The sequence below is a fragment of the Callospermophilus lateralis genome, chromosome 13 (assembly GCF_048772815.1).
Source record: "Callospermophilus lateralis isolate mCalLat2 chromosome 13, mCalLat2.hap1, whole genome shotgun sequence".
NCBI lineage: Eukaryota > Metazoa > Chordata > Mammalia > Rodentia > Sciuridae > Callospermophilus > Callospermophilus lateralis.
Window position 1 is genome coordinate 20,660,462 of NC_135317.1, and position 13,360 is coordinate 20,673,821.

A 13,360-nucleotide genomic window follows, 5' to 3' on the forward strand; every position below is an offset into this window, starting at 1 on the left:
CATGATCACATGGCAAGGGATGTGTGTGGTCTTCCTCATGTGCTGTTTCTGAGGCTCCAAGGAGCTAAGTCCTCTTGGTTCTGCCATCTCAAGGTAGGTGGCCAAGGCCGGGCCAGTGACTGCTCTGATTGCTCTGGGGCCTGGAGCCCGGTGAGGGGTGAGAAAACAGCTAAGAGTCCTTCCACAAGTCCTAAAGGGGTGAAGACCAAACCTGAATGTGTCATTGGCTTCTTCCAGAGATATGTTTTTTGGGCAAAATGAAGTCAATTCCAGTCATTTTGATTTGGGGTTAAACTAGGCTAGGCTGGTCATAACCACGAATCCTCTGCAGGCAATGGGGCATGCAGCACTCTACACAGGTCACCCGGGGTCCCTCCTGCCACTGTTCTGGTGGGTCAGGGCCCAAAGCAAGTTAGTATCAGCTTACTCACCTTATTGGTAGCATAAAGCCGGTGTCCTACACAGGTCCCAGGAGCTCCCTGCACGTTCACATCTAGGTGCTCTGTTTCTACTGGTGTGAGCTGCCTGCTTGGCCCGGGATGGCCTTCTCGTTTAGAATCCACGGGCATCTCCAATACCAAATCACTCCTTTTGTTCAGGAAGCTTGGTGATTCTCGGCTGTGGATATTTTTGCACCAAGGGGCATTTTGAGCATTGAAAGGTATTTTGGATTGCTGCAGCCGGGAGAGAGACTGCTTCTGGCATCTCATTGGCCAAGACCAGAGATGCTGCTCAGTGTCCTGGGAGGTACAGGACAGTCTCTACCACGGGGAGTGATCTGGCTCAGGATGTCAACCCTGTTGAGGCTGACAAACCCTAAGCCAGTCTTATGTGATACAGATATCATTGTCTTTGGATATCTGATCATTGTCTTCGCTGATCCTTTCCCACTTGGTAGCAGTGATGCTCAGCTTGCAGATGCAGCCCTTCAAGGGGATCTCTGTAGCTGCAGTGTCAGTGGGTCTTCTGGGTAGAGCAAAACCCACATAGTACCTCAGAGCAGGCATTTAGAAAACTTTCCTGAGGTAGCTGTAGGCTTTTCTGTTGAACTTACTTTTTATTCCTCCACAATTGTACAGCACTTTGTTCCAGGCAACAATACAAACAAAGAAAGCTGAGCGCAAGCTGCCGTTGATGCCACAAAGGTGGCAGTGACTACAGCCCTGCCAATATCCCTGGTCAGTGATGTGACCATGAAATTGAAAACCATGACTAGGTCCCTATCTGATTGCTCTGGGCCCTGGAGCCCGGTGAGGGGTGAGAAAACAGCCAAGAGTCCTTCCACATATCCTAAAGGGGTGAAAACCAAACCTGAACGTGTCATTGGCTTCTTCCATGACTGTGCCCCATCTCTGCTCTCGGTGTGGGTAGCTCTATCCAGGGTAGCTTGATGGTGTCTCAAAGTGTCCGCCCTGGAGCCCTGAGCAGGGCAAGTCACTGGTGCTCACTCAGGATCTGCAGGCAAGACTTGCTTGTATGTCCTGCCTTCCTGGGCAGGGGGCTGCCCTGTCCAAAGTTTTCCTCTCATTTGCTTGGAGATTGAAGGAATCAAAAGGAGCAATGGGAAACAGAAGGTAGGAAGTGCTACAGCAGTACCACCGCCATCAGTGGTTTCATGAGAAACAAAGTCACTAACCCTGCTGCTCACCTGCCGCCTCCTCCACCCCACCACCCCAGCTGGCCCACGGGGAGCACTCTGTCCGAGGCCATGGCCTGTGTTCCTTTGACTTCCAGCAACAGCTTTCTCAGAGAGACAACTGCTTTCCCCACAGCCTGTCCTCAACTGATCCTGAGCTAGAAAGTGCTGAGGAGCCCATAAAAAGAGTATGGGTACTGGCCCGTGGGTTCCCCCAGATGAACAAGTGCTGTACTAACTGCCACACCAAATCTGGAAAGACAGAGGCCACACAGAGACTAGCCATGGGCCCAGCTCGGATGGAGGCAGAGGACCAGGGCTGAGGGGGGGCCACGTGGGGGCACCCTGCTCCTGTTGCGTTCATCGTCACCCAGTGCAGATGGCCCCATGTCACCTCCAAACTGACTGCTCCAAGGACTAACCTGCACAGGTCCACGGCCCACTGTTCAGAATCCTCAGGCTGTGCACATTTTGGGTTACAGAAAGGCAATACAGAAGGACAGGGGCAGTGGCTCAGTGACAGAGCACTTGGTAGCATGCACAAGGTTCCGGGTTCATCCCCAGCACTGACAAAAACAGGCAATTCAGAGCACATGCCATTTATCATAGAAGTTTCTGCAGCATGCTAAGAAGATGTGTTAAGTAGGACCAAAAAAGACTATAACTGGGTCAGATTTGCAGCAAATGTTTCATAAAAATGCCTTGTTCTGTTGGAGGCTGCATGGATTTAGGAACTATGGGTAAGTGGACCTGTATCCTACTACTAACTTGGTTACCTCCCTGAGGCAGAGAGTTCAACCTCTGACTAGGGGCTGAATAGCTCACCTTTTGACATCAAAGCCAGTTTCCATTGGAATTCCAGAGCAGTTGATCTGACTCTGGCTGATCTATCCTGCTTAATGTAAGCTCTCCCGAGGCCCCTGAAAGGGAGGCTCCCTCCAGAGGGAAGTGGATTCCCCAAACAGCAATTATGCCCCAGAGCCAAGGCTGCGGGTAATGTATCTGCACGCCTTCTTCCGCTTCTGCCCTCCGTGGCGCCGCAGTGCCTGCCTGCAGGTGACCCTGCTCTGCATCTGTGATGCCAGTCATTTGATGTCGACCTCACAGCCCTGTGCTCTCCCTACCCCTCCCTGCAGAAGTTACAGGATTGGTGTTGCGCTTAGGTATCCCAGCCTAATTGGCTCTCCGTCTTGCTCTGAGATGCCAAGAAATGAGCTGCTGTCCGTCTGACTAACACACTCGTGCCGCCTCCACCCCTGCTTTGCTTCGTGCCTACTTTGCTGCTGCCTTGCACCACCAGACTCCACTGCTTGTGGCCTCTGCTGCGGGACGCGGGGGAGGAGGACAGGCTGCACCCTGTGGCCCCGTGTTGTTGGAGCTTGCTCTGCTCCTGCAGTGCTCATCTGGGCCCCGTGGGCTCTGTAGCCCTGCATGAAGCCGCTTTCCACTGGCGACTCAGGCCCCTCCCTGTCACATCCCTGGAGCCACAGCCCACACCCAGTGACTGGCAGGTGACGAGCCTTTGCCTGCTAACTGCTGTGGCCCTGCTGCTTCAGGCTTACTCCAGCGCGATCATGATGGCTAATGCTCGCGACAGCCATGAGGAGTTTTGCATCCCTGTGTGCGTTCTGCCTGCTACCATTAGCAACAATGTCCCAGGCACAGATATAAGTATTGGCTCTGACACTGCCCTGGATGCAGTGGTTGAGGTAAGAGAACTCTGTCTGCTTTTGCTTTGTTGAGTTTGCTTTAACAATTTGATGCTTCTGCCTTAAGAACATTGCCATGAGGTCCAGCTCTCATTTCCAGTTCTCAGTTTCCCTTCACCCCCTGCCTTCCCCCAAGTGGACATTAAAAGGGGAAACCCATCCACTCAGTCTCTTAGGATGATTGGGCCAAATTTATTATCATTTTTTTGTTTCCTATGAGATTGGCTTTATGTCACGTTTTCTGTAATAAGGTAATTTTTCCTAGTTTCTCACAGGGAGAGCCTGTTTGTATTGACCAAAGTGAGACATAAAGCCCTTTGCATAATGTTTCTGCACCACCTAAACAAGGTGAGCTGTGGGCATCCTTCTGGCGAGGCCTGCTGCTCCTGCCTGAAGTTGAATAGCTAGAGGTGTGACTTTAGCGGAGCGTCACAGAACAAGTCATGGGAGCGTGCGAAAAGGGGGCTTAGGTACCTGGTAAGTATGAGGACTCCAAAGTGAAGCAGTGCTCATCTGCACAAAAGTGGGATTCCACTGCCTGGAAGCATAGTCTTCCTAGAGAGATGAAGAGGCTCCCTAGGAGCTCACTGACTGCTGCACCCTGTGGGTAGGGACTAATCCAGCAGGTGCAGCATGTGTGACGTGCTAGGCCTTCATGGCCTGTGACTCCTGTACATTAGACCTGAGAATATCTGGTAGCTCCAAAGGCCTTTGCTGCCTAGACTGTTCCTCACCAAACCAGAAAAAGGATGGTGGCCAACCACGTTGGTAACTTCTGACTCAGCGTGTCCTGTGGGCCTCTTAGACATTCATGTCTGAGTTAGTTCCAGAGTTTGCAATGAAAAGTCATGGGTGTTGGAGAGTTTCCTTAGCTCAACTCGGTACAGAACTTCAGAAAATAGCAGTTTATCTGGGTTGAATAAAATGCAGGAAAAGGAGACGACCTCCCCAACCACCACCACCACCACACACACACACACACACACACACACACACACACACACACACACTTGGGCCAAGTGTCCCAAATCTCCATTAGAATCCTAGCATTTGACTCTTGAACCTATGAAAACATCTTCATTATTGCCTTCTGGCACTGGTTCTTGTGCCTCCAGAGGCCCCAGCTCATAACCACCAGGGTCAAGGCTCCCTTATATCCCACTTATCCTTCTTGGAGTTCTGTTTCTTTGCATGTTAAATAAGAGCACAGATAAATCAGTAAAATAGCTCCCCATCACTGAACTCTGTTAGGGCCCAGGACAGTGCCTGGGCCTTACTCACCTTGAACACCTGGGCTAGTTTAGACTGCTCAAATTGCAAGTAGCACAGAACTGACTGGAAATGAGACTTGCTGGCTCCCTGCCAGCAGACAGTGGCACTGGCCCCTCCTGCCCCTGCACAGCCGCTGCTCCTACCCCATCACTGGTCCTTGGAGTTCAGCAGTCAGCCAGCTGCCTTGGGGGAATCCCGTAGTCAGGAAAATATGACTTCCTAGCTTGTTAGCAGAGCAAGACTGTGTCCCCACAGTACAGCCCACTGTCTTTCCTTCTGTCTTAACACTGTAGTAAACCCTTCCTTATCTTTTCACCTTTCATTTATAGTTTTGAAAACCCAGTGTAAAATATTAAGGGTATTTAAACTATAGCTTGTGTTTTTTCTTCTAGTACAAATTTTCCCAGAAGTTTTCCCCAGGGCTCTGTCCTCTAGTGACTTCACTCTCCATTAAGTGCCCTGGAGACTAGTTTAGGGAATCCTATATGATGGGCTCTGGACTGGCTGATGGATGGGCGAGGGGTATGTGCATCTATTTCATTCTGTGCTATAGTGGGTAAGCCCAGCCCAAGATGCCTGCCCTTGTGGAATCTAGTGAGGAAGAGACACCCAAATCAAATACCTTCATAAGTAACTGCAGGACCTCGTCCTGGGGGGGTTTCTATCAGGAAAGCACCCAGTGTCACAAGAGCCCCTACAAGACAGAACTGGAGAGTCCTAGAGAGTTTTCTTGAAGAAATGACGTTGAACTGGGTCAGAGGTAAGGAGGGAAGAAAATGTCTGTGAGTTTCCTGTGGTTGTAGTTACTGTGCATGCGCCAGTGTGCTCTCAAGAAGGACTTGCTATTCTCTGAAGGCAGAAGTCAGGAAGCTGACGTCAAGGTGCAGGCGCTGGGTGCCTTGGCCTGTGGCCTTTCCTCCTTCCTCCAAGCCAGCATGAGGTATATTGCTCAGTGCTTACTGGTCTGCCGCTGCTGTGTCCCATCTCCTCTTGTAAGGACACATGTAATGGCATTTACAGGTTACCTGGATAATCCTTAGCGTAGTTTATAGATTCTAGGATTAGGGTCAGGATACCTCTGGGAGCTTCTTTGCAGCCCACCACATGCCCAGAGTGTATGAAGACCACCAAGACAATCCAAGTGCAGCATGTCTGCAAATCAGGACGGGGGCTGGAACCAGGAGCGGATCTGGCCATGGGAACTGGCAGGCCAGGGGTTCCATCTCAAGGTTTTGAGCTGTACTTGAAGTACTTAGTGGAAGATTTTGAGTAAGGCAAGAAGTTGATCAGATTTGGATCTCAGTTTTGTGTGAATAGATTGGGTGCTGGGGCTGGGGTTAGAAGCGTTAGCAGAGTACTGAGGAAATAAATGGCGCCTAGACCTGTGCCCCAGGTAGGAGGCAACAGTTGGATGTTCCTGAATTGCTTGCCAGGAGCCTGGAGGTTGGATGATAGATGTTTCATTTTGAGACCAGGTGCCCATGTGTCTGGAAGACTTCTCTGGATGACTGTGTCTAAGAAACTACTGTCTGTCTCTGACTAGAGGTACCCCCAAGCATGATGTAGCATGCATGCCGGAACTAAAGGTGAACAAAACCTCAATGGCACAGACAGAGCTTTTCAAACATAGTGTAGTGATTTCCATCAACTAAGCTGGATAGTTGGCATTTGCATAAAATCTAGATTTGCACTAGCAAGGGCACATCGAAAAATCACAGATGAGCTCGGTGTGGTGGCATACACCTATAATCCCATCAGCTTGGGAGGCTGGGATAGGAAGATTGTGATTTCAATGCCAGCCTCGGCAACTCAGGGAGACCCTGTCTCAAAATATAAAGAAAGGGCTAGGATGTGGCTCTCGGTTTAAGTGTCCCTGGGTTTAATCCCCAGTATCAAAACAAGGAAAAAAAGCAAAGGTGAACTGTCTTGAGTGACCATTTTCCCCATCACCTCCTAAGGCACCCAGGAGAAGGACAGTGGCCAGGCCTCCACCATGGGTGATCATAGCTTCTAGCTGGCCCTGGTAAATAAATGCAGAGGCTGGCTCAGGTTACTGAGGCAGGGTCCAGGCAGCTGCGCATACTGTTCCTCACTATGTCCAATGCTCATGACTGCTCACTCGGGCTTGGTGGAGGGACTTGCTATACCTCTTGAGGGGCGCAAGGCTCTAGGCTGGTGCACATCTGTCACTAGCCAGTGTCCTGGGTTGGAATGACTGATCTCCTTTTCTGTGACCAGACATGTGACAGAATCAAACAGTCAGCCAGCGGGACCAAGCGTCGAGTGTTCATCATCGAGACCATGGGGGGCTACTGTGGCTACCTGGCCAACATGGGGGGCCTCGCAGCTGGAGCTGATGCTGCCTACATTTTTGAAGAGCCATTTGACATCAGAGATCTACAGGTATGTAAAAGGGTCAGGCCCCCATGAGCACTGTTTAGTTTAGAATCCATGTGGTACCGCTGAGTTAATAATCATATTTGTCACTGATTGCGTTTTTAGGGGATGGAGATGGTGATGTAAAATATCCCAAGCTGTATGCCCTTCAGTCATTGCCTTGTTTTATTCAGATTCTGTGACTTTAGTATTAGGAGCTCTTTTGATGGGTGAATAGACAGGGTTGAGGTCACCTTTTATTCCTGTGTGTGAAAACAGGCTTGTATAGAGATTTCATCTCTTTTATGTTTTTTCTCATGTGTGTCATAAGTTACTGAAAGGTGATACTTGTTTAATGGGATCCAATATGTTGAGCAGGCCTATTATGTATGACCTCAGTCCCAGGCCTCTGGAATCTTTGTGGATCCAAGGGTGGGGAGTTTGTGGTAACTGGAGAGTGGTCTTTGCCCTGCGGTGCTGGGGATGTACCCGTTGATGGACCTACATTGCACATCATGGCACCCAGTCCTGATTGACACAAGGACTCACTCATTGCTGCAGCTCTTTTAAACTCCTAAGATCTGTGATGACTGATGAAGGAGGCCTAAAGCTTCCCATTTCCTTCAGTTTGTTCAGGCCAATGGCTGGTTCAGCCAGTCCTTCCAGGCTCTTCCCTGACTGGCTCCGGCCTGGCCAGAACCAGGCTGCTGGATTGGAGGAAGGACCTGTGGGCATCTGGCAGAGCTGGTGGCAGCCTCAGTACTACCCGCAGCAGGTGGTCACGGATTGTGTGGGGAGGCAAGAGCAGGCCCATGAGGGCCACAGTGTCTGCTCAGACTGTAGGGCTAGGCCTAGGCGTGGACCACTCTACCTTGAAAAAGGATAAACATGGACTGATGAGACAAGTTGAGCAACTGTTTTTAAGCAAGTATGTTTCTGAACTAAATCAAGTAATGAGATGTTTGGTGACATGGACATTGCATGAATTTATTCACAATATTGAACTGTTAATACTCGAGGTCTCTCTAAAGACAGTGCCTTATTGGCACTTATGGCTCCTGGCACATGGTAGATGGTTAAGAAATGTAATTATGACAAATTCAACTACTCATTTTTTAGAATGAGTCATTAGGAAATTACTGCCCTTTAGTAATCTTCCTTGCTAGACTGAAATGTTTTTGCACATTCTTTCAAGACCGATTTTTTTAAGAGAATTTATGTATGCATGAGCCTATAAAATTTTTCCTTGGTCAGAAAATGTTTATTAAGCATTTGTATGAGATTCTATATAAAATCAGGCAACAGGTAGTTATTTTCTGAGAGCTCTAAGAAATACACTCATGAAAACAGATGAGGAACAATAGATAATTGTATAAACATTAGGCAAATGCACAGAATAAAATAAATACTGTAAGAGGGAAATCCATTTATTTTGGAAAGCATTTCTTGTGGAAGTTATGATTTCCATTCACTAAATAAATATGCCCAATAACTCAGCCCTGTTGCCACCCTATGTATTATTATCTTGATTATTGTTACTGGTGCATTTATCACTACTATACATATATCACTAATATATTTTTATTTGTCTACTGTAGTCTCCCACAAATAAATAAAATAAATGTAAGCTATAAAAGCATCTGCCATCTCTCTCAATTGCTCTTATATTCTAGCACTTAGGATCTTAGAGTAGGCATATAGTAGGTGCCTAATAATTTGATTGTCTGATGAACAAAATACTCTTTCTAGTCCAACGTGGAACACCTGACAGAGAAAATGAAGACCTCCATCCAGAGGGGTCTTGTGCTCAGGTAATGAAACAGTATTTCTAATCTTACTTCCTTTTTAGACCTAGGTTCTTAGAATCTATCTTGTGATCTGAAACCTAAGGTGCACTCATTACTCCTTTGCCACTCTGATTCTCACTATAAATGCTGAAGGAACACAGAAATACGGCAATTGCATGCTGTTAAAAATATACTTGCATTTAAATAATGGGTGATTTTCTGGCAAGGCTGATATTCACTTGCCCTCACTTAAACCATAGTTTTGTTGATTAGAGCATTATTCCGAGCCAGTGTTAAAAAAATAAAGCAATGAAGGGCAATTTTCAAATTTAATTTTGCTCTCTCGTCTTTTTCTTTTCCCCATGATATCTCTCAATCATATCTTTCATTAAGCCCCTTGACCTTTATGAAGAAAGGGGAAAATACCTAGTCCGGGTAGGGATGAAGGACCAAGCGGCCCACTTGACAGGTGGCTGTGCATCCTGGGCTGCTGGGGTAGAGCGCTTCCCGGGAGACCCCTGCTTGCCTTTGCCTGGTGAATAACCTCAGCTGTTTCCGTTCATGGCAGGAATGAGAGCTGCAGTGAGAACTACACCACGGACTTCATTTACCAGCTCTACTCAGAGGAAGGCAAAGGGGTGTTTGACTGCAGGAAGAACGTGCTGGGCCACATGCAGCAGGTAGGGCTGGAGGCCCAGGTCACACGGAGGCCCCTGTGCTCCTCAAGACGAAGAAGAGCTGTCTTCCAACTAATGCCTCATTATGGCCATTTTTGGAAAAATATGTATTCAGAAGTAAATTCTAGGGTGACTAGAAACAGCAGCTGAATTATTCCATCTTAGCAATCTCACTAGCTTTAGAATTTGTTCTCGTTTATAATTATTACAGTGTATGGAGATTTTAAGAAATACCTTTCATGTAAATAATGACATTGGTTCATTTGGAAATAGTATACAAATTAAAAAAAAAAATTTTTTTTTTTTTTTTTTTTTGGTGTCTGTAATTGAATCCAGAGTCACTTAACCATTGAGCCACATCCCCAGCCCTTTTAATTTTTATCTAAGTTGCTGAGGCTATCTTTGAACTTCCAACCCTCCTGCCTCAGCCTTCCAACCCACTGGGATTACAGACATGTGCCACCATGCCTAGCAAGTATTTTCTTAAATACAGGGTTTAATAAGATTTAAAGTAGAATATTGGACCAATGATACTTGATATTTATAAAAAATCAGAATGAATTGGAAAAGAACTGTAGGGTAAGCTTTAATTTTACGACTTCTGAGTGTGCCCCCAAATAACAACTGGAGCTCAGCTGGCAAGTAGGTAGTCCCAGGTTTCCCAGTTTGAAGGTCTCTGCTGTTTGCATCATTACTCCTATTCCTTATATTTTAGAGAACTTTTAAAGAAGGGTCCACTGATTTATTTCAAAAGGTTCATGAGTCCTTAAATCATATGATGAAATAGGCAAGTGTGTATTTTGGGGGGAAAAACAAAAATCCACAGTTTATTAGATTCTTAAAGGAAACTGACATCTCTCCTTACCCCAAAATAAGTTCAAGAAACCCTGATGTGAGACTCTGCAATACTGAGGGGACTCGTCGGTGATGGTCCAGTTGATTAGAATCCTGCCCTGTGAGAAGGAAGGCTTGCCAACTAGGTGAGCCATCAGAGTTTGGGTTTGTGACCCAACCAAATCCAACAAGACAGAAACAGGCCAAACCATGCCATATTTGCAGGTTCACATCTCTTAAAAATGTGAATCTTGTTCAACTACAGAAACTGTCATTTCTGCTTGCTTTGTAACTAATAACTTAACCACAAACAGGGTGGAGCACCTTCTCCATTTGATAGAAACTTTGGAACCAAAATCTCTGCCAGAGCCATGCAATGGATTACCACTAAGCTGAAAGAGTCCTACGGCAAAGGTAGGAGGTCATGGGAAGGTCATGCTTTTTTGTTTAGCTTTTGCTAGTCTTAGCATTGCTATATGACTTGCAAGATTAAAATAAATATAAATCCTATTAATAAAATAAAATACTTTACTCCTGCTTTTAGTGGTGGATGATATTCCAGTAATTTAGTAGCTTTATATCTGTTAGGCAGAAACTGCTGCACTTATGTTAGACTTTTAACAAGACTGTAAAATGGGCTTGTTTTATTGATGGGAATCACTTTGAATTAGCTTTTACTTAAGGTACTTAGGACTTACTAGTTGCTTCATTCACAACTTTTAAGAGTACAGAATCCCACAACAGAAGACAGGTGGTGTCCACATCATGTTTCTTCTTCAGAACCCAAGTGTGTCCTTCAGTATTTTAGAATTTTTGTGATGACCTGTGCTTGTGCAGATCCATCATCTCTGCTGCTCCAGGCCAGCTGACCATTCTGGTCCTGGCACTTGAGTATCCCACACAGTATGGTAGTGCCCAGGTCCCTGGGAACTGGCTCAATTGTATGCCTAGTTTCTGCTGGACTGTAAGGTCTTCAAATTAGTTTACCAGTCCCCATGCTCACCTGCTGGCATGCAGTGTCCTGTCACTGCCATCTGGCTTACATCTCTTACCCTGACCTTTATTTGGTGTTTCACTGTGGCTTGGAGAGGTGGACTCAACAGGTAAAGAGGAAAATGGCAGGTTGCATGACATTCTTGTTTCTCTGTGTTTTGCCTGTTTTTCTGTTGGCTAGTTGCTAAGAGTCCAACATGTACACAGCATTTTCTGGTTAGTAGAGGCAAAGCTACTATATTATTGGAATATCACCCACCTTTCCCTTTATGGTTTTTCTGTTACTAGAATGTTCTTTTATTTGTAATTTAATCTGCTTAATGTGAAGCTTAAGATCTGAGTTTATTTTTTCCTGTGTGGTATGGGTAATCAGTTATTTGGGTGCCATTTATGGATTAAAAATCTCATTTTTCCCCCACTTTATAATCATAGGCCAGGTAGTAACTTAAACCTTTTTTTTTTTTTTCATTTTTTTTTTAATCTATCATAGGTGGACACAAAATCTTTATTTTTATGTGGTGCTGAGGATTGAACCCAGTGCCTCATGCATGCTAGGTGAGCACTCTACCTCTGAGCCACAACCCCAGCCAACTAAGCCTTTTTTTTAATATAATATTTTCTTTTTATTTGTAGATGGACACGATACCTTTTTATTTATTTTTATGTGGTGCTGAGGACAAACCCAGTGCTTCCCACATGTTAGGCAAGCACTGTGCCCCTAAGCTACGATCCCAGCCCAAACCTTTGTTTTTCTTCATAAGACCTCACATATCTTTTATATTTATTCCTAGAGTCTTAATTTTTAAAAAGTGTTATAAATGGTACTTAAATATTTTGTGCTGGTTTGTAGAAATTAACTTTTCTATGCTCTGAATCCTGATGTAAGAATTTATAAATTCACTTTTACATGTACAATCACATCATCTACATACCACCCTCTTTTTTTGAGACATTTGTGATGTCACCAACTCTCTTCCCCAGTCAGCTCTGGCTTCACTGGGTATAGTGACATTTGAGCTCCTGCCCTTCTCTAATGTGATGGGAACCAAGAATGCCTTTAGCATTTCCTAAGAGTTATCATTAGTATTTAACTCAAGTCTTTGTGATTTCATATTTACTATTAGTCTTTGATATATTTTCATTATTTGCTAGGCATTTTTTCAATTATTAAAGGTTATTTATCATGTTATATATCATGAGATAACTGTTTTTCATCTGTTAGTGTGACAAATTAAACTGACCAGCCTTAAATTTCAGAATTAACTTGGTCACAATGTTCTTTTTTATTTACTGCTGGATTCAACTTGTAGTTCTTATGTGCAGGCTTTTTGTGTCAGTGATTGTGAACATGTTAGCAATGTCCTCTCTGTTACTGTCCTTGTCAAGGGTTGGGGTCAAGTTTGAAGGAGGAATTCCCTCAAAGTATGTAGAGGATGGGAGTTTTGCTTTGTTTTGCTTTTGAATATTTGGTAGCATCTTCTAGTGAAATCATCCATCAAAATACCCAGTTTTCTTTGTAGAAAGATTTGACAGCTGAATTTCTCTCACATTTATAGAAACACTTGTGTTTTTTTCTTTTTACTTGAATCATTTTTGTAAATTTCATCTTCTAGGAAACTTTCAATTCATTTAAAATTCTAAAAAAAAAAAAAAAAATTGTCACTGAACTTCCCATAACATTCTTCTTTCAGTGCCTGCAGCACATTTAGTCTTCATTTAATCCTGAGATGGGCTTTTTGTGCCAATTTTTGTCAATGCCACCCCTGCCCTACATGTTTCTGGGCCAGTCATCTCAGATGTGTGTTTTTATACAATTTCTAGTCTGGCTTACAAAAACACAGCTTATGTAAAAATGGTGATATAAGCAGTTCCAACCTAATTTTAGTATTGAAGAACTGATGTTGGCTTTAATTCCTTCTACTTTGATAGTTTTTTAACAGCAATTTATACTTTGATATATCTTTCTACTTCTTAGATTTCATTTGTGGACACTCCTCTCATTAACTTTCAGTGTCTGCCTTTCTGCAATTTAAGTTCACTTTTCCTTACTCCACTAGTTAGTGAAATATTTATTCA

General features: G+C 44.9%; 1 protein-coding gene and 1 non-coding gene across 5 annotated transcripts in view; both read left to right on the top strand.

Moving 5' to 3' along the window:
• Pfkp (phosphofructokinase, platelet) overlaps window positions 1–13,360 on the top strand; it is a 56,845-nt gene that overhangs the window by 42,152 nt on the left and 1,333 nt on the right. For 2 of the 4 annotated variants that reach the window (XM_076832265.1, XM_076832268.1), the window contains 4 exons: window positions 6,856–7,020; window positions 8,743–8,804; window positions 9,349–9,460; window positions 10,606–10,705. In XM_076832265.1, the coding sequence (XP_076688380.1) occupies window positions 6,856–7,020; window positions 8,743–8,804; window positions 9,349–9,460; window positions 10,606–10,705 (439 nt within the window). The other 2 variants (XM_076832269.1, XM_076832267.1) reach the window with 2 other exon arrangements.
• On the top strand, window positions 8,999–9,072 carry LOC143379717 (small nucleolar RNA SNORD103/SNORD85). Its single transcript, XR_013088505.1, has one exon. It is a non-coding gene; the product is annotated as a small nucleolar RNA SNORD103/SNORD85 (small nucleolar RNA).